The sequence below is a fragment of the Ictalurus furcatus genome, chromosome 2 (assembly GCF_023375685.1).
Source record: "Ictalurus furcatus strain D&B chromosome 2, Billie_1.0, whole genome shotgun sequence".
Taxonomy (NCBI): Eukaryota; Metazoa; Chordata; class Actinopteri; order Siluriformes; family Ictaluridae; genus Ictalurus; species Ictalurus furcatus.
In genome coordinates, this window is record NC_071256.1 from 16,065,053 (window position 1) to 16,090,549 (window position 25,497).

General features: G+C 36.3%; 6 gene segments (V, D, J or C); all 6 read left to right on the top strand.

The window, feature by feature from the left end:
- The first annotated feature begins 4,893 nt into the window (after window positions 1-4,893).
- Window positions 4,894-5,832, top strand: LOC128623480 (Ig heavy chain V region 914-like). The segment is given in 2 exon segments: window positions 4,894-5,432; window positions 5,516-5,832. Coding segments are annotated over 2 exon segments (363 nt in total).
- Window positions 5,833-11,427: 5,595 nt separating this feature from the next.
- Window positions 11,428-12,154, top strand: LOC128616849 (immunoglobulin heavy variable 1-3-like). The segment is given in 2 exon segments: window positions 11,428-11,763; window positions 11,847-12,154. Coding segments are annotated over 2 exon segments (360 nt in total).
- A 3,366-nt stretch (window positions 12,155-15,520) lies between these two features.
- On the top strand, window positions 15,521-15,967 carry LOC128616858 (immunoglobulin heavy variable 1-3-like). The segment is given in 2 exon segments: window positions 15,521-15,566; window positions 15,651-15,967. Coding segments are annotated over 2 exon segments (363 nt in total).
- A 247-nt stretch (window positions 15,968-16,214) lies between these two features.
- On the top strand, window positions 16,215-18,787 carry LOC128623431 (Ig heavy chain V region 914-like). The segment is given in 2 exon segments: window positions 16,215-16,677; window positions 16,771-18,787. Coding segments are annotated over 2 exon segments (441 nt in total).
- Window positions 18,788-21,332: 2,545 nt separating this feature from the next.
- On the top strand, window positions 21,333-22,435 carry LOC128623451 (immunoglobulin heavy variable 4-39-like). The segment is given in 2 exon segments: window positions 21,333-21,841; window positions 21,925-22,435. Coding segments are annotated over 2 exon segments (411 nt in total).
- Window positions 22,436-24,203: 1,768 nt separating this feature from the next.
- On the top strand, window positions 24,204-24,879 carry LOC128623509 (Ig heavy chain V region 914-like). The segment is given in 2 exon segments: window positions 24,204-24,283; window positions 24,388-24,879. Coding segments are annotated over 2 exon segments (351 nt in total).
- Window positions 24,880-25,497: the final 618 nt, after the last annotated feature.

Sequence of the window (25,497 nt, forward strand, 5' to 3'; positions counted from 1 at the left end):
TCAGGCTAATTTTTAAAAGAATTCAGTTTTCAAAGAGAAAGATCTTTAACTAATAAACTAGTAACCCTGAGTCTTCAAGTTCATGTAGCCATTGATAACATTTTATGCAATGTCTCTTACATTAGGGAGAGGTGTGTGTGTGTGTGTGTGTGTGTGTGTGTGTGTGTGTGTGTGTGTGTGTGTCTGTGTGTGTGAGAAGGAGGAGGACAGCAGCTGAGCACCTCTTGGAGTTTCAGTGGCCCACCGGCGAATTTTTAACGTCCTTTCATGCAACGTTATTTGGAGAATTTTTCCATTTACACAGCTGTACGTAGTACGTATATACTCATGCAATATACCATTGGAAAGCTACGAATCTTGTGATGTGATTGGTGCATATAATGCATTTGCATCTATATGCATTTAAAGATTCAATCACAACAGCATCTACAATCAAGACCACCATAATATAAACAACGCCAAACGGAGATGACTCACCTTTGAAGTCAGATAGCAGTCTACTGAACAATAACATCCTGACAATAACAGTCTTGTTACACTGCCAAAGGTCCAAACAATCCAATTATGTAAAAAATATTTAGTCCAAAACATATTTTACATCAATAAATCCACAAGAACTGCTGCTGTGTCGTTCCAAATCATCTCAGAAGACCTCCTGGTTCTCCTTCTCTATGCAGTGCGTGAGTGAACACACCTAAATGCCAGAGCTCAAAATGGCCCCCGGGCTCAGACCTATTGAATGACACCTCATTTGAACCAAAGTAGCTTCTATTCTATATCCTTTCTCCAGGCTTCACAATCCAATGAGTCTGTGCTTCAGCAAGCTCCTTACCCCTTTCCTATGTGAAAACCGTGAGCTGCATAATGGCAGATGTGGCGATAACTTATAGATTATGTAGCCAGTGAAAAGAATGATATCTTGCTTCACGGGTGTGTTTCAACACTTCAGCTTAAAAGTCCCTGCGGAACAAGCTCTGTAAACAATGGCACATGAGCACATAAAGGTTCACAAAGGATTCAATTATGAATGTATATATGAAAATACATATAAATATACATTTTGTAGATTGCTGGATATGTGATATGATAATTATAAGAAAAATAAAGAGTAGCAGCCTTTTTATCCTACTTATGTGTACATGGTTTCCATGGGCCCTTTGGAGTCTCCAAAAGGTTTTTGTAGAAAAACACATGGACATACCCTTATAAACCACATGTAAAATATTAATTTTATTTGGTATTGTTATCCAATTTGAACTTGGACTAGGAAAGGCTTCATGCTGTGTTCATTGTGTTTTCCAACTAATAGTTCTCAGCTCCCTTTTGTTTCAGTGTGTTCAAACCTCTATTACTCAGTACCAGTACTTACTGTGATTCTGACTTATGGAGACAAAACTTCAGAGTGTCCCCATTCAAAAGAGACAAAAACCATGCATGTACTCCAAATGGTTCAAAAACAGCTTTCATTTAGTTTTGGGTGTGCCTTGGATAGGCATTTTAGACTAATTTTACAGGAACTTCTTGCTGTATACACTCAATCCATCATTAATAATATGTCAATCCATTCCTAAGCTTTTATGCAGGTTGTTGAATCTGAGTTGTGTAAAGTGGATGTTGGTATCAGTGATAGAAGCTCCACACACTCAGCTCAGTACAAAACACACATCTGCAAGAAGAGAAACAAAGTGTAAATGTTTTTGCACCTACAGAGGGCAGTAGCTCACTTCTACTGAGTTAAAACTCATGAAACTTGCTTTTAAAAGAAACAAATGAAATGAGAAAATGCACAAGTATTATCTCTCAGAACTAGGAGCAGAGGCATCCTCTAAATAATAACAGCAATATCACACCCAGACATATCAAGAAGAAGAAGAGAATAGTTTCAGTGTCGAGCTGCTTAAAGATTTTAGATTTTTGCCATCTGGTCACTAGATTTACAATTATGTTTTATAATTTAAAAAACCTAATCTAGAATCTTATCAATCGTTTATTTCTAAGTCTCTAAAGGGCAGACTATGCAAGAATGAAAATGATTTGACTTGGTCATTTTCTATTGCACAGTTTTATTATAATATTAAATGTTGAGCCCAGTTTTAATGACACCAATAAATAAGTTTTAACTACATGCTGTTCTGAAAACACTGTAATATTTCACTGTGTGAGAGTGGCAAATATGGAAGCAGTTATTCACAGCATTTGTTTTAACACCCTCTCTTCTATATCTATAAAATAAAACTTTTCTTTGATAACATCTTTTATAAAATAAAAGATTTTCACATTTACATTTACATTAACAATGTTTAGTAAATACTATAATATATTACAGTATACCACAATCTACTACAGTTTACTGTAGTAAATTCTAAAGTATACTACATTATTTACTACAGTTTATCAATTCACTATAGTTATTACTACAGTATGCTGAAGTATATTATTCACAAAGTGTAGTAAATACTATAATGTAGTAAATTACACTATAATTTACTACAGTTTACCACAGTAAATACTAAAATATACTACAGTATTTTTTCATGTGGGGAAGACCGAATATTCTCCTTTAGGATTTTTCTGGTAGAGAGCAGAATTCATGTTTCCCTCAATAATTGTAAGTTGCCCACATCCTGAAGCAGCAAAACATCCCCACACCATCACACTTCCACCGCCATGCTTGACCGTAAAATATGATATCTTTTTTGTGGATTTGTGTGTTTGTTTTACACCAGATGTACCGGGACCCCTGTCTTCCAAACAGTTCCACTTTGAACTCTACAGAACATTCTCCCAAATATGGCAAAATTCAGACAAGCCTTAATGTTCTTCTGGGTTAGCTGTGGTTTTCACCTCGCCACTTTTCCATGGATGCCATTTTTTCCCTAGTGTCTTTCAGATAGTAGAGTCATGAACAGTGACCTTTATTGATGCAAGAGAGGCCTGTAATTCCTTTGACGTTGTCCTTGGCTTGTTTGTGACTTCCTGGATGAGTAGTTGTGTGCTCTTGGAGGAATTGTGGAAGATCGGCCACTTCTGGGAAGGTTCACTACTGTGCCGAGTTTTTTCCTCCCCATTTTGAGATAATGGCTCTCACTGTGGTTCTTTAGAGTCCAAGAACCTTTGAAATAGCTTTGTAACCCTTCCCAAACTAATGTTTCAATCAACTTCTTCCTCGTCATTTCTGGAATTTCTTTTGAACTTTGTCATAGTGTGTTAATGGGTAATACCTTTTAACCAACTTCATGCTGTTGAAAAAGTTCTATGAAGTGTTGATTTGATTGAACAGAGTTTGCAGTAATCAGGCCTGGTTGTGTCTAGTCCAGCTGAACCCCATTATGAATGAAGTGTCATAGATTTGGGGACTTAGCAACTACAGGGGCAAATACATTTTTACACAGGCCCAGTTAGTATTGAATAACTTTTTTTGCTTCAATAAATAACATTATCATTTAAAAACTGTATTTTGTGTTTACTCAGGTTGCCTTTTTTTATCTTAGATTTTGTTTTAATTTCAGAACCAATTTAGTCCGAGATATACACAAAAACATAAGAAATCAGAATGGGGCAAATACTTTTTCACAGCACTGTATTTATTTGTTTATGTATTCTAATATAAAATACTCAAATTAACAAAAAACATTCTTATTATTAGTAATTATAACAAATAATTACATTATTTACCACATTAAATTGATATTAAATACATAGAGCCAAAATGGAATGTGACTGTGATTAACAGCTGCAGTGCTGCACTCAACACAGCTTCTCAGTAATATTTATGCAAATCTCCACCTCCCCTTGTAATATTATCACTGTGCTTATCTAGACAGGAAGTGGTTCTCATTAGTCTTCCTTCAACACAAACATGTTTGCTTCAGCTCCACTGTTGCTGCTGGCTCTTGTCCCCTGTGAGTGTTTGAATTTAAGCTTTATTACTTCATCTGATCCTTTCAGTTCCACATGTGAACCTTTTCTTTTTCTCTTTTCACAGATGTGTTCTGTGCTACTGAGCTCATCCAGCCAGACTCAGTGGTTATAAAGCCAGGAGAGATTTTAACCATCACCTGTAGAGTATCTGGAGCTTCAATCATTGCAGCAGAAGCCACTTTGTAACAGCTTGGATTTGACAGCCTGCAGGAAAAGCTCTGCAATGGATCAACATCATTGATAATGATTGGGATATTTATAAGAAAGATTCACTTAAAAACAAGTTTGTCAGCTCTCGAGACACGTCCAGTAACACGGTGACCTTTCAGGAACAGGACTTGCAGATTGAAGACACAGCTGTGTATTTATGCGCTCGTGTTCCACACTGACAAGACAAGCTGCAGTGATGCACAAAAATACCTTAATTTCCACGTTACAAACACTTCAGCCTAGACACTTTGGTAATCATTTAACAAAAACTAATTCAGTTATTACTATTAGTCTGCTGTTAGAACAGAGGAAGTGGCAAAGTGTTTAGTCCGTAATACTCTACTGGCTTCATGCAAGGTTTCCTCCAAATACCAAACATGGTAAACAGATAATTTAACAAAAACAAACAAACAAACAAACACAACAATAAATTTACATTAATGGTTCTGATTTTTGTACTTTTGTGCGATTTATGCTTTGATAGGCCAATGAATGCTTAATCTGTCTACTTTTCTCCTCCAGAGGCATTTTAAGAAAAAAAGGAGGATAGAGTAAAAAAACAGAAATCTATTTTCTAACATCAATAAATTAATGAATAGAGAAAGAAAAGTTAATGCAGTCATTTGTAAATCTCTAAATAAACAGTGTATCTTACAGTGGAATTGTCTGATATGAATTATTATATTTATATGAATTCAGTACACTCTGTGCAAACAATAAAGAAAGCAGTTAAAGCCTCTGAAAACACTGATACTTATAGAACAATAAGGGTAAAAAAAATCAGTATGGAGAGTTTTGCACTCGGTAAGAAGCTGCATTTTTTTAAATGAACTTTATGGTGGTAACTGTAACTCTGCTTCATCCCACCACCATGTCACTGCTTATTTTCCAGTAACAAGAAATGAAACCATGGTGTGTTTTATTCCTTACTTAATGTGGTCATATTCTAGTGTGTTTGCTTATTCACCTGCAAACATCTGACAGTCCATAAACTCAACCAAGCTTCTGATTAAACATAAAATTTAATGGAACTGAAAGTTATATTTAAAAAAAATAGACATCGCACAATATCCCAAATAATTATATATTTAAAATCACAGATTAGAAATTTTTGAGACATGGAGAGGTTTTCTCATAGAAGAAGCCATCAAATTTCCCCCAAGATAAGGAGTGTCTCTATGCAAATGTCCTTCCCCGATGTATATTTAAGCAATGAAGACCGGGAGCTTTTATTTATTCTGCTTCAACACACACCATGATCTCTACATCCCTACTGCTGCTGCTGCTGGCAGCCGTACACTGTAAGTGTTTTTACATTTGACATATAATACAGCTTTTGGGCACATTTTCCTTTTCCAACATTAAAATAACTTTTCTTTAACAGGTGTTCACTGTGTTGAACTGATCCAGCCTGGATCCATGATATTAACCCCTGGTCAGTCAATGACTCTGACCTGCAAAGTGTCTGGATATTCATTAACTGATAGCAGCTACTGTACACACTGGATACGACAACCTGCTGGAAAAGCTCTGGAGTGGGTCGGATGTATATGTGGTGGCGGTAGCACTTACTACAGTGAGAAACTGAAAAGCAGGTTTCAGGTTTCCAGAGACACATCCAGAAGCACAGTAACATTAACAGGGCAGAGCATGCAGAGTGAAGACACAGCTGTGTATTACTGCGCTCGTGAACCACAGTGAGATAGATCAACTACATCCCTGTACAAAAACACCCAGTACAGAAAACTCTTAAGGGCAGTGAAACAGTGTACAGTCTCAATGTGTTCAATGACACTTTTTCAAGAATAGTGCATATTATGACTAACATGTATAAAAACAATTGTTTCTATCTAGCAGGGGTTGTGATGTATATATTAAAATTAATTATTTTTTACATTAAAATAAATACAATATTGCCTTTTGCTTTGGTTTGTAAAGTAGTTGTGCATGGTAAGCAAGCAGATTGGAAATCTAAAAGAGTTTTATTGTAGGTGTGCTACTCCAGCAGTTATGATAGTTTACTTGTTATTTAGTGTTTTTATGGTAGCAGTTTGAGAAACCAGAATCTAGAAAGAGCAAACTCCTCTGTCCTGAAGACTTACTGACTGTTGAAAAATGCTGACACTGAAACTACTTCCATAAATATTACAAAAACATCTTCTTACAAAAAGCTTCATTATACTGTACCAGTGACTATACCTTTTGTATTGTTAAATAACAGCATATTTTCAAATCTGTTTATTATTCATATTATATTATGTGAAGTCTTTGTGTCCCTTAACTAAATGAATAAATTAGAGAAAGTTCACTGTATCATTGTGGAAGCCATGACACCTGGAATCAAGACTGTAGATAAATGTGAAATACTTTCAGAAAATGAATTAATATTATGATTTGGTTGGTGTTTACCTTGCATTACAGCGCAGGACTGCTGAATTCTCAAATCTGATTGGTCAGAGGTGTTGATTAATTCTATAACAGCAGCTGTGACAGTAGTTCCAGCCAGAAGGCAAATCAAAAATTTATATTAATGCACTTATTCTAATACGTTATCATTTCTATGAAAACACCTAACACAGAGACATGTGTGGTGGGCGCTCCACATAATCCAATTTCAAAACATGTGTAATTGTTTATGTTTAAACTTTATTTAGCATTTTTTAAAGCAGTCTTCAATATCATCACTTTTTAACAGTCAGAGATAAACCAGTACCTTTAAGTGTTGTTTCACTAAAAAGTCACATATCCTCAACACCAAGAAGCTCCTCCCCATTTTTCAAAGACTTTCACCTCCCATCATTGCATTCTCATGAGACATTCAGTATCACTCATTATCTGATACACATCTGGATTTTGTCTTTTTTTTAATCAGCTGCTTTCACTATTTGCATAATTTATGATTATTTCTGTTTTTCTTATCTAGATTAACTCAGGATGTGTACCATTTTCAAAAGCAAAATAAATAAAAAGTAATAATAAAGAACAACTCTCCTTTACCGCTCTGTCATCAGCAGGATAATCTAAATGTAACTATAAACTGAAAAAAGTATAATGTGACATTTACTAAACAAAATGCAGTAATTCAAACTACTAATCAGCCTCATCAGTGAGTTCTCATGCTGAATCTCAAATATATTTTACATTAGTATTTTTTAATACACTATTGTTGTTCTTTTATGTAGCTGGTATTCAGTGTCAAAGTCTGGAGTCTATTCCCACTGGTGCAGTGGTGAAAAAACCTGGAGAAACTCTGAGTCTTTCCTGTAAAGGATCTGGGTTTAACTTTGGTGACTATGGCATGCACTGGATCAGACAAGAAGCTGGAAAAGCACTGGAATGGATTGGGGTTATCTGGTATGATGCCAGTAAAATGATATATGCCAAACACATTGAGGTACGTTTGGAAATTACCAGAGACAACTCCAAAAACATGGTGTATCTGCAGCTGACTGGTTTGAGTGCACAGGACTCCGCTGTGTATTACTGTGCACGAGACTCACTCTGACACAACAGACTCCAGAGCTGTGCAGAAACTTACACAAGCACGTCCTCATGAGCTGTAAATATTCCCTCAGCAGGAAACTGAACCCCAGCGACCTTTATTTTAAACATCATTACATTCAGCACTCGGATTTTACTTTTTCATTGCAAACATGTCTGCAAACTCCTCAAGCTTTTTCTGATTAATAATAATCCAATGGAATTAATTATGACGAACGCATTACAGCATTTAATCATGGATTATGATCATATGGAAATGAAAGGACAAAGTGTAAATACATTGTTAGCAAGAGTTTTGTGAACATTTAGACAAATACAAGCACAGGGAGACTTGAGGCAAATAAGCTCTAGGACAAAGATTGATGTTATTTCAATTCATGTTTTTTCCCTCTCCTTATTACTTATTCCTTATTATTTCATCACTTTCATTTCATTATTTTGTAATATTATTTAGCACTAATTAAGATCTCTATATTTGCAGAATAATCTGATTATTGTTTAAAAAGAGGGACATGTATGTGCATGCCTACTTGCATATTGCTGTCTCACATGTCCATTTAAAAATTAATTTGAATTGAAGTTGTTGTAAAGTAGCTGCTGCTATTTGTGACAGAAGTTGCAGGAACACTACAGATCGATGGTTAATTTCCTGAATTTATAAACAGTGAGTCTGTTTTGCAGCACAGAATCTGACCAGAGATTAAATAAAATGTAAATGTTTTGTGCAGCATCACTACTACAAACTGCTGGAATTAAAGTCATCTGTAGGGCAGCAGCTCACTTGTTTTGAAGGATTCATGAAACTATGAAATCTATTAGTTGAAGGGTGTTTATGAAAATTCATACTGTTATAAAAATCTGTCTCTTACTCACCCAAAGCTCATTTCACACAACTGAATCAAAAAGCTTGATTATGGGGCTGAGGGTCGCTCAGTAATGCATCTTTGTTATAACGTTAATACATGGTACCTGACACTTCTTTATATGTCTTCACTGAGAATATGTTGTTTATCTTTGATTGTTATGTTTTATCTTCTAGGTGTGAGCAGTGATGAGATCAAACTGGACCAGTCTCCTGCTGTGGTAAAGAGACCTGGAGAACATGTGAAGATCTTTTGTAAGATAAATGGCTTTGATATGACTGAGTATCTCATGCACTGGATATGACAGAAACCAGGGAAAGCTCTAGAATGGATTGGATATGTGAACTCGGGTACAACTGATGAACTCACATATGCAAACTGCATGAAAGGACAATTTCTCGTTTCTGAAGACATCCCTACAAGCACACAGTTCTTAGAGGCCAAAAGTCTGAGGACACAGGACACTGCAGTTTATTACTGCGCCCGAGATGCCACAGTGACTGGAGCTGAGGAAGCAGCTGTGCAAAACCACTCACATTTTGTAACTGAACTAACTGAAGCTGCTTCAACTGTAATTCATAGACAGGATAATACCATCTGTATCTGTTTTCTGCTCCATATATCCATATGTGTATCTGGATTTTTCCCTAAAGTAGGAATGACCTAACTAGAACTTTTTTATTTATTTATATGAACCCTTAATGTGCTCCTAAAAACACTGGAAACACTGGGGGGAAAAAGCCCACATGTAGAAATGTCAGCATTGTCAGCATGTGGGAATTGTGGCTCTGACGGTTCCTCAACAACACACTTATATGCATTCCAGTCCCATTACACACCTCTAGTCTCAACCAGATTTCCTGCAAGATTCCTAAAAATCGATCCTCCTGTTTGTATTAGTATCTGTTCAGATCACATTATCTGTTCCCAAAAATGTTTTCATATCCCTACGTCCCTACTCCTCACACAAAACGTCACCATATCAACAATGCTACATGTTTGTTTGTTTGTTTTAATATATTTATCCACATAAATATCAAGAGTCCACTAAAATAAAAATAAAGAATCCATTATATAAGTCCCTGTGTAAATTGTATAGAAACTCAAACATATTAGAGTGAGAGCCTCTCTGTAAACCTTGCAGCTGGAACTACTGTCAGAGCCGCCGTTATAGAAATGTAATTAACACCTTCTGACCACAGCACCTACTACTTCAGGGAGAAAGTTTTGTATTGGATGATTGTTCGTGTATTTAGGATTTTCACAAAACAAAAATGTTACGGTGTAATCCGTTGATCACAGAGATACGTTAATGTTTTGTTTATTTCAGGCTAATTTTAAGATGAATTCACTGAGATTTCAAAAGGTTAGGATGTCAACTAATAAATTTGTAAACCTGAGTCTTCAAGGTCATGTAGTACTTGATGACACATTTTATGCAAATCCTCCACTCATGTATCTTAAATTAAGGAGGTCTGTGTGTGAGTGTGTGAGTATGTGTGTGTGGTGAGGAAAGAGGAGAGCAGCTGAGCAGTTTAATTCACTTCAGTTTTATATTAAACAAAGATGCTCTCATCAGTGCTGCTGCTAACAGCTGCATTCTGTAAGTCTCCATGTTGTCTGAATGAGTTTAGATTTAATACCTGGTTGTGAAAATGATTTGAAGACATTTGATGATGTTCTATTGTTATTATTCACAGGTGGTGTTGGTAGTGTGGATCTCACTCAGTCAGCCTCTGTGCTCGTGAAACGTGGAGAGTCGTTCTCCATCTGTAAGATCTCAGTGTCGAGATATTGTATTAGCTGGATACGCAACCTGCTGGGAAAGCACTGGAATGGCTCGGATATCTGTGTAGCGGTGGTAGCACTAATCTCAAAGACACGATGAAGAGCAAGATCAGTTTCAGCCAGGACACATCCATCAGCACAGTTTATTTAAGAGGACAAAACTTTCAGACTGAGGACACGGCTGTGTATTACTGCGCAAGACACATGGCACTACAAACTCACTGCAGCCCTGTACAAAAACATCCCTGTTCATTTCCGCTCTCTGCAGTACACTTGTCCCCAGGGACGCCTGGTATAAATGAGCATGCATGGCTGAGACCCCTCTGTATTTCAAAGATAACACTCAGCTCAGTACAAAACACACATCTGCAAGGAGAGAAAAGAAGTGTAAATGTTTTTGCACCTATAGAGGGCAGTAGCTCACTTCTACTGAGGTAAAACTCATGAAAAATTTAAAGGAAACATTTTCTGGAATGAGAAAAGACACAAGTATTATCTCTCAGTATTAGGAGCAAAGGCATCCTCTAAATAATAACAGCAATAACACACACACAACAGATCAATTTAGACAGCTTATGTAAATATAAAAGACAACATGTAAATGTTGAATGAAAAAGTGTTCAGTTGCCAATTAAAACATTCTGAGTTTATTTATTCATTATATAAAATATGCTCATTAATAATTAACAACCATCTCTAAAGTGAAGGAAATGAATAAATCTAAATAAGAACTTTGATGGTTACTTGCATGTACACCAATTATTAAAAACAACCTGTCATATATCAATTGGGTAACTCTGGACTTCATTTCCCAGCAGCCACTGCACCATACTACATTGTCACATGACCACCTGCACCTTTCTGTTTAACAAGCACTCATATATATAGCCACTGTTTATACTGCTTCCTGTCTATCTTGACCTTTGTCCATGTACCATCCATCCATCCATCCATCCATCTTCTATACCGCTTATCCTTTTCAGGGTCACAGGGAACCTGGAGCCTATCCCAGGGAGCATCAGGCACAAGGCGGGGTACACCCTGGACAGAGTGTCAATCCCTGTACCATGGTTTGTTTCATAGTTTATGTTTAGCCTTAGCCACAGTATTTTGCCTAGTTGTCTTAGTGTCTTTGTTTGTTTGTTTGTTTGTTTATTAAACTGTTTGAAGACTTTTTCAACTTTGTAACATGATACAACTACTAAGCTGAATTGGCAAACAGTAAAATGTAACATCGCTCTCATCCTTGACACATGCAAAATCAGCCTGTGGAGGTTCATATTATAGACCTGACTCTATTGGTTAAAAGGAAGTCTATGCAAATCCATCCTGTTATTATTTGCTCTACATAAAATCATCTTGTTGCTCAGCTAAAGCTCATATCATCAAACTGAATTACAGAACTTCTAAACATCACAGAGTTTGATTATGGGGCGAAGCGTCATTCAGCAGTGCATTTTTATACTCATGTTAACACGAGGTATCTGAGATTTCTTTATATGTTTACTAGTGAGCATATTATTTAATGCATTAATGATTATTTTTGATTGTTTTATATGGCAGGATTTTGCAGTGCTGAGATCAGACTGGACCAGTCTCCTGCTGTGGTAAAGAGACCTGGAGAAACTGTGAAGATCTCGTGTAAAATTAATGGATATTCAATGACAAGTAACGACATACACTGGATCCGACAGAAACCAGGGAAAGCTCTGGAATGGATTGGCTGGATGAGTACTGGTAATAATAATGCAGAATATGCAGAGTCTGTGAAAAACCAGCTCATCTTTACAGAAGACGTCTCAGCAAGCACACAGTACTTAGAAGCCAAGAGTCTGAGGACAGAGGACACCGCGGTTTATTACCGCGCCTGAGAAGCCACAGTGACTGGAGCTGAGGAAACAGCTGTACTAAAACCACACACACATTTTTCACACAGCATTTTATTGAACAAATTACTGTTGTCATTTATGTAAATGATGAATATGATCCCCTCTTACTGTGGTTAATAAACTGCTCAATTACAATTCTTTATATTACAAACCAGAGACAAATGAATGTGTATTATACTCTATGTTTTCTTGAAGGAGGTGATGTGTTACTGCTGCATTCAGACTCTCTAAAGGACAGGTGATATCATTTCTGATCACACATAATGTCTGTATCTGTATACTGTGCGTTTGGCTTTAACAGCTTTAATGAGTTTCATATTCCAGTTCTCTAAATTACTCTGATAAATTGCATCTAAATCTCCCCATTTGCAGGTATGACAGAGCACAGAAGTTGTCTCTTTAGTTACCTGGAAAGTATGTTTATTCAATGCAGTCCTGCGTTTTTAAAACACCCTGGATGTGACGCCATATTCACACTCATTAACACCCAGGGGCAATTTACATTAGCCAATTCACCTACCAGCATATTTTTGGGAGGTGGGAGTAAACTGGAGAACCTGGAAGACACGCACACAGACATACAGAGAGAACATGTGAAACTCCACGCAGACAATAACCTGAGCTCAGGATCAAATTTGGGACCCTGGAGCTGTGAGCCATCAATGCTACACACTGCCGAACAATTATCCAAAGCAAACTGTTTTATTTCAGTTGGTAAATCCAAGCTGTTCTGTAGTTATCCTGAATAACCAAATAATCACAACGGCTCTGCAAACTCTGCAACAAAATAGAGAAAAATATCTAATTTGACAGATGCATTTGTTTCACATAAGTATTTAGTTTGTTTTTGTTTAACAAAAGTTATGAAACAAAGCCAAGTATAATATAAAACATGAAAGCTTTACACATCCACATTCACACACTTAGCCTCTACAGAGGAAGTTATGTTGAGCAACTTATATTGCTGTAATTGATGTTTTATATGAATATCAGAATATTTTTATAGTAACTCCTCTAGAGGCTGGACATGCAAATGAGATTTTCCCTTTATAAGCACAGACTCCAGCTGCATTATTTCCACTTAGTTTAGACTTTTTTCAGGAACAGCCATGCAACCACAAATCATTAACTGTTTTATTTTGATATTATTGACCATAACCCGTGAGTAACAGCTTATTTGTGCATGTATCCCTAAAATAAATTGTGTAATTCTGAAAGATTATAAAATGATTAAATGTATTTGACAGGTTGCGGATGTCAGACACTAACCGAGTCTGAGCCGGTGGTTCTTAAACCTGGAGGATCTCATCAACTCACCTGTACCTACTCTGGGATTAGTGATAGTGATGCAGTTATATCCTGGATTAGACAAGCTCAAGGGAAAGGCCTTGAGTGGATCTCATTCATTTCTGCTCCGAGTGGTAGTACTAAACAATACTCTCAGTCTGTTCAGGGAAGATTCACCATCTCCAGAGACAACAGCAAGAAGCAGGTGTATCTGCACATGACCAACCTGAAGACTGAAGACACAGCTGTGTATTACTGTGCTCGGAGAACACACTGACACAAACATCTGCAGCGCTGTACAAAAACTTCACATTCACTTACAACTTCATTTATTTTAAGTGAAGCTCAAATATTCACACCAGAGTCACACGTTCTGTCTAATTCACAGAGTTAAATAAATCTGCAGAACTTCGTCCTGTGTGTATAAAATGTTCAACTGCTATTTCAAACTGATGTTTTAAATTTCATTCAGATGAAAATGAGGGTGTGTGCTGTTCAGATGGATTCTTGGATTTGTGAATTTACCGGTTACATCTGGTTCAGCCCAGACTGTAGATTCATGCAACCCATCAGTGACATTGGTGTTGGGTGATTACACAGAGTGACATGCCCCCTAAACCTGATCTCCACAATACAAAGTCAGTAGTGACTGAGAAGGTGGATGTCTAACTTGACCTACTGTAGAACCTCAAGATGAAATCAGCAATTATTCAGTTATAGTGCAGACTATACCAGAATGAAAATAATTTTGTCTTTAATGACACCAATAAAAAGGTTTAGCTACATGCTGTTCTGAAAACACTGCAATATTTCACTGTGTGAGAGTGGCAATTATGGAAGCGGTTATTCTCAGCAGTTACTGTATTTTAATAGCCTCTCTTCTATGTCTATACAATAAAATTTAAAAAGTTTGCATTTATCAAGAAATTTGTACACATGAGAAATATTTGTGTTTATGTAATTCTCTAGAGTGGGATGTGACTGGGATTAACAGCTACAGAGCTGGACTCAACACAGCTTCTCTGTAATAATTATGCAAATCTCCACCTCCTCTTGTAATATTAGCACAGTGCTTATCTAGAGAGGAAACGGTTCTCATTAGTCCTCCTTCAACACAAACATGTTTGCTTCAGCTCCACTGCTGCTGCTGGCTCTCGCCCCCGTGAGTGTTTGAATTTAAGCTTCATTACTTCATCTGATCCTTTCAGTTTGTCATATATCGATAGTTTTACTATTTGTTTGATGTATGATTTTTGTGCTTCTCCTTACTTAGATTGTAGTATTTTAAAAAGCTAAATAAAGGAAAAATGTAATGGCCAGATAAAATATCAGATATCCATCTTACCCTTCTTTACCTATAAGTATCTGCAGGTTGGTAACAGTAACTTGTCATGGTAGCGCCCAAGGGAGCAGAACTACACTATTCAGCAGCCCCAGCACACTTCATGCCTCACTAATCACTTTCACCTGTGTCTCCTTATGCCTTGTTAGCACCAATATTTAAGTTCTAATTTGTCAGCATCTCACTTTCAAGTTTATGTTACAGTTGTTTGTTGATGTGTCTCTCTCTATCATATCCACATTTCATGTTAATGGGTCTTATTTTCTCAATTTTGTTTGCACTTTACACAATAAATTGTCTGCACTTGTGTCCACCACCTGTACAATTCCTGACACTCCACTACATCACATCTCCTGGTCCATGATTATTTTCCTATAACACACCCCAAGTATTTTACTCTGTACTTAATGCGGTTATATAGTAGTGACTTCTCTTTATATAAATTCACCTGAAAACATGTCTTAAACTTCTCATTTGTTGAAACATGAACAATATATATATATATATATATATATATATATATATATATATATATATATATATATATATATATACTCACAGATTAGAGATGTTCAAGAGATGGGGAAGTTTCACATGTAGAGGGATCCTTCATGTTTTGACCCTAATATAAGGAGTGTCTCTATGCAAATGTCCTCCCCTGTTATATATTTAAGCAATGAAAACCAAGATCTTTTACTTATTCTGCTTCAACACACACCATGATCTCTACATCCCTACTGCTGCTGCTGCTGGCAGCCGTACACCGTAAGTGTTTTTACATTTGACATATAATACGGCTTTTGGGCACATTTTTCTTTTACGGCATTTAAATGATCTTTTCTTTAACAGGTGTTCACTGTGTTGAGCTGATCCAGCCCGGATCCACAGTATTAACCCCTGGACAGTCAATGACTCTGACCTGTAAAGTGTCTGGATATTCATTAACTGATAGCAGCTACTGTACAAACTGGATACGACAACCTGCAGGAAAAGCTCTGGAGTGGGTCGGATGGATATGTAGTAGTGGTGGCACTGGCTACAGTGAGAAACTGAAAAGCAGGTTTCAGATTTCCAGAGACACATCCAGCAGCACAGTAACATTAACAGGACAGAACATGCAGACTGAAGACACAGCTGTGTATTACTATGCTCGTCAACCACAGTGAAACAGATCAACATCCCTGTACAAAAACACCTCATACAAAGTCCTATTAGTCCACAAGTGCAACAGTTAACTATCAAAGTCTAACCATAAAATATAATCAGACAAATCACAACAGAGTTTAAAGTTATTTTGAAATGTTTATAATGTAGATTTTAAACCATATTTCTAACATAATAATGCTACATCTCTAACATTTCTGTGCATTATACAAACTATTATAATCACATCACTTACAAGAACTTGTTATACTGTAGTATTTTTACCTAACAATAATCACCTCAACAAATTAGAATTTATGTGATCATGTGTGAGAAAGTGTGAGAACATTTTGTCATGATTTTTAAGAGAGGTATAATTTTTCAGTGATTACGAGCCCAATATCCACAAGCATGGATAATAATGATCATGCTATATTTCAAACACTTCAATATTTTATTTAAAATTATAGTATTTGATAAAAAAAAAGGCATATGTTCCAATACAAATCCACTTATCCTCCATAAGATAAATCTCTTCATCATGATTTAAATATCTTTAAATACTCCCCCCATCATCATAAGATATGCAAATACAAACGTCAGGGTTGGATATCACTCTATTTATATGATGTGATGGACTCTGTTAAACTTTGGAGAACAGAGAAGATCCCAGTACAAACAACACACACCATGTTCTCTACATCTCTACTGCTCCTGCTGGCAGCTGCTTCCTGTGAGTGCTTTATCAAATTCATTCATTTACTACAATAACAATAAATGTGCAGCATATATTGTGTGAGATATCACCATGAGTTTTCCTCCACAGATGTGCATGGTGAGGAACTGACTCAGCCTGCTTCCATGACAGTCCAGCCAGGCCAGAGTCTCTCCATCAACTGCAAGGTTTCATATTCAGTTACCAGCTATGGTACAGCTTGGATCCGACAACCTGCAGGAAAAGCTCTGGAGTGGATTGGATACATCTATAGCGGTGGGGGTACAGCTTACAGTGACAAACTGAAAAATAAGTTCAGCATCTCCAGAGACACTGCTACTAACACAATAACAGTTGGAGGACAGAATCTGCAAACTGAAGACACAGCTGTGTATTACTGTGCAAGTGGCACAGTGACACAGAATAGTGGATTCTCCTTACAAAAACTTTGAGACATGTTAGAGACATCCTCTCAGTGTGACTAATAAACCATCTCATTCACACTTTTACTTTCTTCCACTGGAATGAAGTTGTAATTGCTTGACATTTTTAAACACACAGTAGACATTTTTAAAATAAAACATACATTCTTCAAAGACTGTTGATTTTGAACCATTATTAATCTCTACATTGTATGGAATATTTAATAAACAACTGGAATAAATGTTTAATCAGTGAACTAGAATGTCAGGAATAATACAATTTATACATTTTTAAATCAAATAAACATTCTGCAAAAAGACCATTGAACCATTATTATTCTTTTCATTGTATAGAATATTTAATAAACAATTGTAATATGTTTAGTCAGTGGACTCAAGAATAATACAGTTTGTTTCCAGCAGTGTGTTGTGTTTAACACACAGTCTGTTCTCATAGTTTGAGGTGCAATATTTGAGACAACTGAAGGAGGCAGCAGAGCTCAACAAATAAAATTAATAGGCATGCCAGTCCCAATACACACCCCTAGTCTCAAGCAGATTTCCTGCACGATTTCTAAAAACAATCCTCCTATTTGTATTAGTATCTGTTCAGATCACATTATCTGTTCATTACAAATCATTTATTAACATCCCTACATCCCTACTCCTCACACAAACCTTCACCATATCAACAATGTTACATGATTTTGCTTTCTTTTCTTTTCTTTTCTTTTTTTTTTGTAATGTAGCACCTTCTGACCACAGCACCTACTACTTTATTAAGAAATGTTCATTTTGGATGATTGTTCAACTATTTATTTGTTTTTTTTTATGCTTATTTAGTGTCCATTGCATTTTCACAAAATGAAAATGTTAGGGTTTAATCACTTGATCACAGGGATACATTAGTGTTTTATTCCAGGCTAATTTTTAAAATAATTCAGTTTTCAAAGAGAAAGATCTTTAACTAATAAACTAGTAACCCTGAGTCTTCAAGTTCATGTAGCCATTGATAACATTTTATGCAATGTCTCTTACATTAGGGAGTGGTGTGTGTGTGTGTGTGTGTGTGTGTGTGTGAGGAGGAGGAGGAGGAGGAGGAGGACAGCAGCTGAGCACCTCTTGGCGTTTCAGTGGCCCACTGGCGGATTTTTAACGTCCTTTCATGCAACGTTATTAGGAGAATTTTGCCATTTACACAGCTGTACGTAGTACGTATATACTCATGCAATATACCATTGGAAAGCTACGAATCTTGTGATGTGATTGGTGCATACCGTTTAAAGATTCAATCACAACAGCATCTACAATCAAGACCACCATAATATAAACAACACCAAACGGAGATGACTCACCTTTGAAGTCAGATAACAGTCTACTGAACAATAACATCCCGATAATAACAGTCTTGTTACACTGCCAAAGGTCCAAACAATCCAATTATGTAAAAAATATTTAGTCCAAAACATATTTTACATCAATAAATCCACAAGAACTGCTGCTGTGTCGTTCCAAATCATCTCAGAAGACCTCCTGGTTTTCCTTCTCTACGCAGTGTGTGAGTGAACACACCTAAATGCCAGAGCTCAAAATGGCCCCTGGGCTCAGACCTATCGATTGACACCTCATTTGAACCAAAGTAGCTTCTATTCTATATCCTTTCTCCAGGCTTCACAATCCAATGAGTCTGTGCTTCAGCAAGCTCCTTACCCCTTTCCTATGTGAAAACCGTGAGCTGCATAATGGCAGATGTGGCGATAACTTATAGATTATGTAGCCAGTGAACTGCTGAAAAGAATAATATCTTGCTTCACGGGTGTGTTTCAACACTTCAGCTTAAAAGTCCCTGCGGAACAAGCTCTGTAAACAATGGCACATGAGCACATAAAAGTTCACAAAGGATTCAATTATGAATGTATATATGAAAATACATATAAATATACATTTTGTAGATTGCTGGATATGTGATATGATAATTATAAGAAAAATAAAGAGTAGCAGCCTTTTTATACTACTTATGTGTACATGGTTTCCATGGGCCCTTTGGAGTCTCCAAAAGGATTTTGTAGAAAAACACATGGACATACCCTTATAAACCACATGTAAAATATTCATTTTATTTGGTATTGTTATCCAATTTGAACTTGGACTAGGAAAGGCTTCATGCTGTGTTCATTGTGTTTTCCAACTAATAGTTCTCAGCTCCCTTTTGTTTCAGTGTGTTCAAACCTCTATTACTCAGTACCAGTACTTACTGTGATTCTGACTTATGGAGACAAAACTTCAGAGTGTCCCCATTCAAAAGAGTCAAAAACCATGCATGTACTCCAAATGGTTCAAATCAGTTTTCATTTAGTTTTGGGTATGCCTTGGATAGGCATTTTAGACTAATTTTACAGGAACTTCTTGCTGTATACCCTTAATCCATCATTAATAATATGTCAATCCATTCCTAAGCTTTTGTGCAGGTTGTTGAATCTGAGTTGTGTAAAGTGGATGTTGGTATCAGTGATAGAAGCTCCACACACTCAGCTCAGTACAAAACACACATCTGCAAGAAGAGAAACAAAGTGTAAATGTTTTTGCACCTACAGAGGGCAGTAGCTCTCTTCTACTGAGTTAAAACTCATGAAACTTGCTTTTAAAAGAAACAAATGAAATGAGAAAATGCACAAATATTATCTCTCATAACTAGGAGCAGAGGCATCCTCTAAATAATAACAGCAATATCACACCCAGGCATATCAAGAAGAAGAAGAAGAGAATAGTTTCAGTGTGAAGCTGCTTAAGGATTTTAGATTTTTGTCATCTTGTCACTAGATTTACAATTATGTTTTATAATTTAAAAAACCTAATCTAGAATCTTATCAATCATTTATTTCTAAGTCTCTAAAGGGCAGACTATGCAAGAAGGAAAATGATTTGACTCGGTCATTTTCTATTGCACAGTTTGATTATATTATTAAATGTTGAGCCCAGTTTTAATGACACCAATAAATAAGTTTTAACTACATGCTGTTCTGAAAACACTGTAATATTTCACTGTGTGAGAGTGGCAAATATGGAAGCAGTAATTCACAGCATTTGTTTTAACACCCTCTCTTCTATATCTATAAAATAAAACTTAAAGATTTTCACATTACATTTACATTAACAATGTTTAGTAAATACTATAATATATTACAGTATACCACAATCTGCTACAGTTTACTGTAGTAAATTCTAAAGTATACTACAGTATTTACTACATTTTATCAATTCACTATAATTATTACTACAGTATGCTGTAGGATATTATTAACAAAGTGTAGTAAATACTATAATGTAATACAATGCACTATAATTTACTACAGTTTACCACAGTAAATACTAAAATATACTACAGTATTTTTTCATGTGGGGAAGACCGAATATTCTCCTTTAGGGTTTTTCTGGTAGAGAGCAGAATTTATGTTTCCCTCAATAATTGCAAGTTGCCCAGGTCCTGAAGCAGCAAAGCATCCCCACACCATCACACTTCCACCACCATGCTTGACCGTAAATATGATGTCATTTTTGTGGAATTGTGTGTTTGTTTTACACCAGATGTAACGGGACCCCTGTATCCAAACAGTTCCACTTTCAACTCCACAGAACATTATCCCAAAAATGGCAAAATTCAGATAAGCCTTAATGTTCTTCTGGGTTAGCTGTGGTTTTCACCTCGCCATTATTCCATGGATGCCATTTTTCCCTAGTGTCTTTCTGATAGTGGAGTCATGAACAGTGACCTTTATTGATGCAAGAGAGGTCTGTAATTCCTTTGATGTTGTCCTTGGCTCGTTTGTGACTTCCTGGATGAGTAGTTGCTGTGCTCTTGGAGGAATTTTGGAAGGTCGGTCACTTCTGGGAAGGTTCACTACTGTGCCGAGTTTTTTCCCCCCATTTTGAGATAATGGCTCTCACTGTGGTTCTTTAGAGTCCCAGAGCCGTTGAAATAGCTTTGTAACCCTTCCCAAACTAATGTTTCAATCAACTTCTTCCTGATCATTTCTGGAATTTCTTTTGAACTTTGTCATAGTGTGTTACTGGGTAAGACCTTTTAACCAAGTTTGTGCTGTTGAAAAAGTTCTATTTAAATGTTGATTTGATTGAACAGGGTTTGCAGTAATCAGGCCTGGTTGTGTCTAGTCCAGCTGAACTCCATTATGAATGCAGTTTCCTAGATTTACGGAATTAGTAACTACAGGAGCAAATACATTTTTACACAGGCCCAGTTAGTATTGGATAACTTTTTTGTGTCAACAAATAATATTATCATTTTAAAACTGTATTTTGCATTTACTCAGGGGTGTTTTTTTTTTATCTTAGATTTTGTTTTAATTCTGAAGAAATTTGGTCTGAGATATACACAAAAACATAAGAAATCAGGATGGGGCCAATACTTTTTCACAGTACTGTATTTATTTGTTTATTTATTCAAATATAAAATACTCAAATTAACACAAACTATTCATATTATTAGTAATTATAACAAATAATTACATTATTTACAACATTAAATTGATATTAAATACATAGAGTCAAAATGCGATGTGACTGTGATTAACAGATACAGAGCTGCACTCAACACTGATTCTCTGTAATATTTATGCAAATCTCCACCTCCTCTTGTAATATTAGCACCGTGCTTATCTAGAGAGGAAGCGGTTCTCATTAATCCTCCTTCAACACAAACATGTTTGCTTCAGCTCCACTGCTGCTGCTGGCTCTCGCCCCCTGTGAGTGTTTGGATTTAAGCTTTATTACTTCATCTGATCCTTTCAGTTCCACATATGACCCTTTTCTTTTTCTCTTTTCACAGATGTGTTCTGTGCTACTGAGCTCATCCAGCCAGACTCAGTGGTTATAAAGCCAGGAGAGACTTTAACCATCACCTGTAGAGTGTCTGGAGCTTCTATCACTGATAGCAGCAGCCACTATGGAACAGCTTGGATTCGACAACCTGCAGGAAAAGCTTTAGAATGGATCAACAGCATTTATTATAATGGGGATATTTATAAGAAAGATTCACTTAAAGACAAGTTTGTTGTCTCTCGAGACACTTCCAGTAACACTCTGACCTTACGGGGACAGAACATGCAGACTGAAGACACAGCTGTGTATTACTGCGCTCGTGATCCACACTCACACGACAAGCTGCAGCGCTGCACAAAAACATCATATTCATAACAATTTAGTTCTATATTTAAATAATAACTAGCTACATTTAACTGACTGAGTAATGTCCACATCACACCTCAATGCCTAGATATATGGATATATTTCAATCATGAATGTACAGAAAATAAAGTAATTATAAAAAGTTATATGTAAAGAGAGAGAGAGAGAGAGAGAGAGAGAGAGAGAGAGAGAGAGAGCACTGAATGGTCCTTTAGATTTTTTTTTTTTCAAAATTATTCTGGTTAAACCAATTGCTGACTAGTCACATAAATAGTTGAATAAAGTTCACCCAGAGTCTATTAGGTTGTATACCTAAACAATTAGCATCCTCATGACCAAGAGCTATCAAAGTTCTGGAAAAAATTTTAATCAAAGATTGATTTTAAAAAATATATACAATTTTAATACATTTTTCAAATTACTTTGTACTTTAGCTTCAGATGAGACATTTTTATTTACAGCTAGAACATTTTAAAGTCTCTATAAAATGAGTTTTTGATATTCAGAGGTGGGTAAAGTAGACAAAATGTTTACTCAAATACAAGTGAAACTACTTATAAAAATAATTAGGCTACTTAAGTAACAGTAAAAGAAATAATGTTAATAATTACTTGACTAAGAGTAATAAAGTATCCAATGAGAAGACTACTCAAGTATCACGTTACTAGTTACTTCGGATCTGATTACAATGAAGGGAAATCCTGAATCTCAGACTACATGGAGAACTGTGAGTCACACCTCTCCTTGAAAATCTGTTCTGTTTATATTATATAAAACCTGCGTTCAAGATGAAACAGCATGTCCCAGTCCTGTGAGGGGTACAATAACACAGAACCTGTCATTTTCAATACAAAATCTCACATACCAATAAAAACCCCAAACAAACCCACCAACATTTTTCCAACAGTTGACTGTCTTTATTTTCTCAACATTTTAACAACACAAACTTGTCAGCATCTGCATTTAAACAATCAACAGAGAACAAAAGAACAAACTATGGAACATAAGTGTAGAGAGAGAGTGTTTGTGTGTTAGTATGTTTGTGTTAGTGTGTGTGTGTGTGTGTGTGTGTGTGTGTGTGTGCGTGCATGCGTGCTAGTATGCACGCGCATTTGTTGCTGTCCTGTCTCTGTCAACGCATTTGCTTCTCTCACTCCTCTCTGGCCATTATCTTCCAGGATCTAGCCTCTAAAAAAGTGGGCGGTTGTTGCGGACGCATTCAGACCACTGCAATGTATCAGAGACTTGCGACCTAGATATTATCTTTTTTTGTCTTGTGTAGCAAACTTAAGAGTTAACACGTGCAATGTAATACATCACCCCAGTCACAAGGAAAACTAATCTTATGGCTGAGAGTACACATTATTCATGTAAAACATTTAGTGTACACTACATAACCAGAATCAGAAGAACTACAAGTTTCTAAAAGGTTGACACAGTTATGCACCTTTACATAAGTAATATGTGATCACATATGAAAAACCTGCGAGAGTACATTTCAACATGTTATGCCCTGAAATTATACATGAGAATTCAAGTAAACACATGTGAGATCATGTGAATAATGACCTGTGAAAAATGAACATGATCCAAGGGGGAAAAAAGAATCATTTGAAATAAATCATATGCAAAAAATTAAATTAAATAAAAACACACTTCAGGTGAGAAAAATATTATAAAAATGAATCAATTGTTCATTAAATAAGTAATGTTCTTACAAAAAAAAAAAAGTTTCTACTTGGAACATTCTGTTGTAGGGTTCTACACAGAACCTTATAATCATCCACTCCTCTATACACTGAACAGCCTGTGATTGTGGATTTAATACATCCATAGTGGTCATGGACACTCCCTATTCAAATAGAGTCGGGTATAAACAGCATGTTCTTGTTTCCAGTGTGCTCTGTGATAGATAACACTCCCATACACTTTAAATCTGGGTGAAGCAGAACTCAGAAGGATGATGTTAGGACATTGTATTTTATTTGTGCTAATTTCATGTAAGTTTCAGATTTTTTCATGTGATGATTACTAGGAAAATTAACCATTCTGTCGCGATAAACATTATAACATAACATTACCTAGTTATACTCTTCTCTTCCAGATTCTTATGGACAGTCCCTGACCTCCTCTGCTTCTGTGGTGAAGAGACCTGGAGAGTCAGTCACTCTGGCCTGTACTGTCTCCGGATTCTCAATGGGCAGCTACTACATGAGCTGGATCCGTCAGAAACCAGGAAGAGGACTGGAGTGGATCGGGCGCATTGACACTGGCACTAGCACAATATTCGCTCAGTCTCTGCAGGGCCAATTCTCCATCACTAAGGACACCAATAAAAACATTCTGTACCTAGAAGTGAAGAGTCTGAAAGCTGAAGACACGGCTGTTTATTACTGTGCACGACACTCACACTGACACAACAGACTCCAGAGCTGTACAAAAACTTACACAAGCACGACCTCATGAGCTGTAAATATTCCCTCAAGAGGAAACTGAACCAGAGAGACATTTATTATAAACATCATCCATTCACACTCAGCACTCAGATTTTACTTCTTCATTTCAAATGCAAAAGTAAATGTCTCAAGTTTTTTCTAGTAATTTTTAATAATCCCCATGTGTTATATATCACACCAAAGAAATGTAAGAAAGTGTAAAAAGTGTGCACATTCTGATCCTGGAGAGTCACTGTCAATGGAGGTGTCTCAAGTAATGCTGAACCTGTTTTTCAGTGAATCTGTACACCCTGTGATAAGCATTATAACATTGCGCATAACACATACTTACATAACATACTCTGCTTATAATTTTTTACAATTATACAAAGTTGTTGTGGTTTTATAGAGAACTTAAATAACTGACACTGAAAAAGATTGTTTTTAAAATGAGCAGTATCAGGAAAGTTCATATTTATGTGTAGCACAGTGCAATAAAGGCAGCAGGAGTAATAAGGCATGCTAGAAAATGACTACAAAAATAGCAGTCACTGACTTGACAGTGTGAAACTTACAAAAACATTTTTAAATAAACTTTAACACCTATCTTTGTGTGTTCGTGTATTTCAGATTCCTGCAGTCAGACACTGATTGAGTGATCATCAAACCTGATCAGTCTCACAAACTGACCTGCACAGCTTCAGAATTTAACTTTGGTGGCTCTAGGATGGCTTGGATCAGATGGGCACCTGGAAAAGGGCTGGAATTTGTTTGCACTA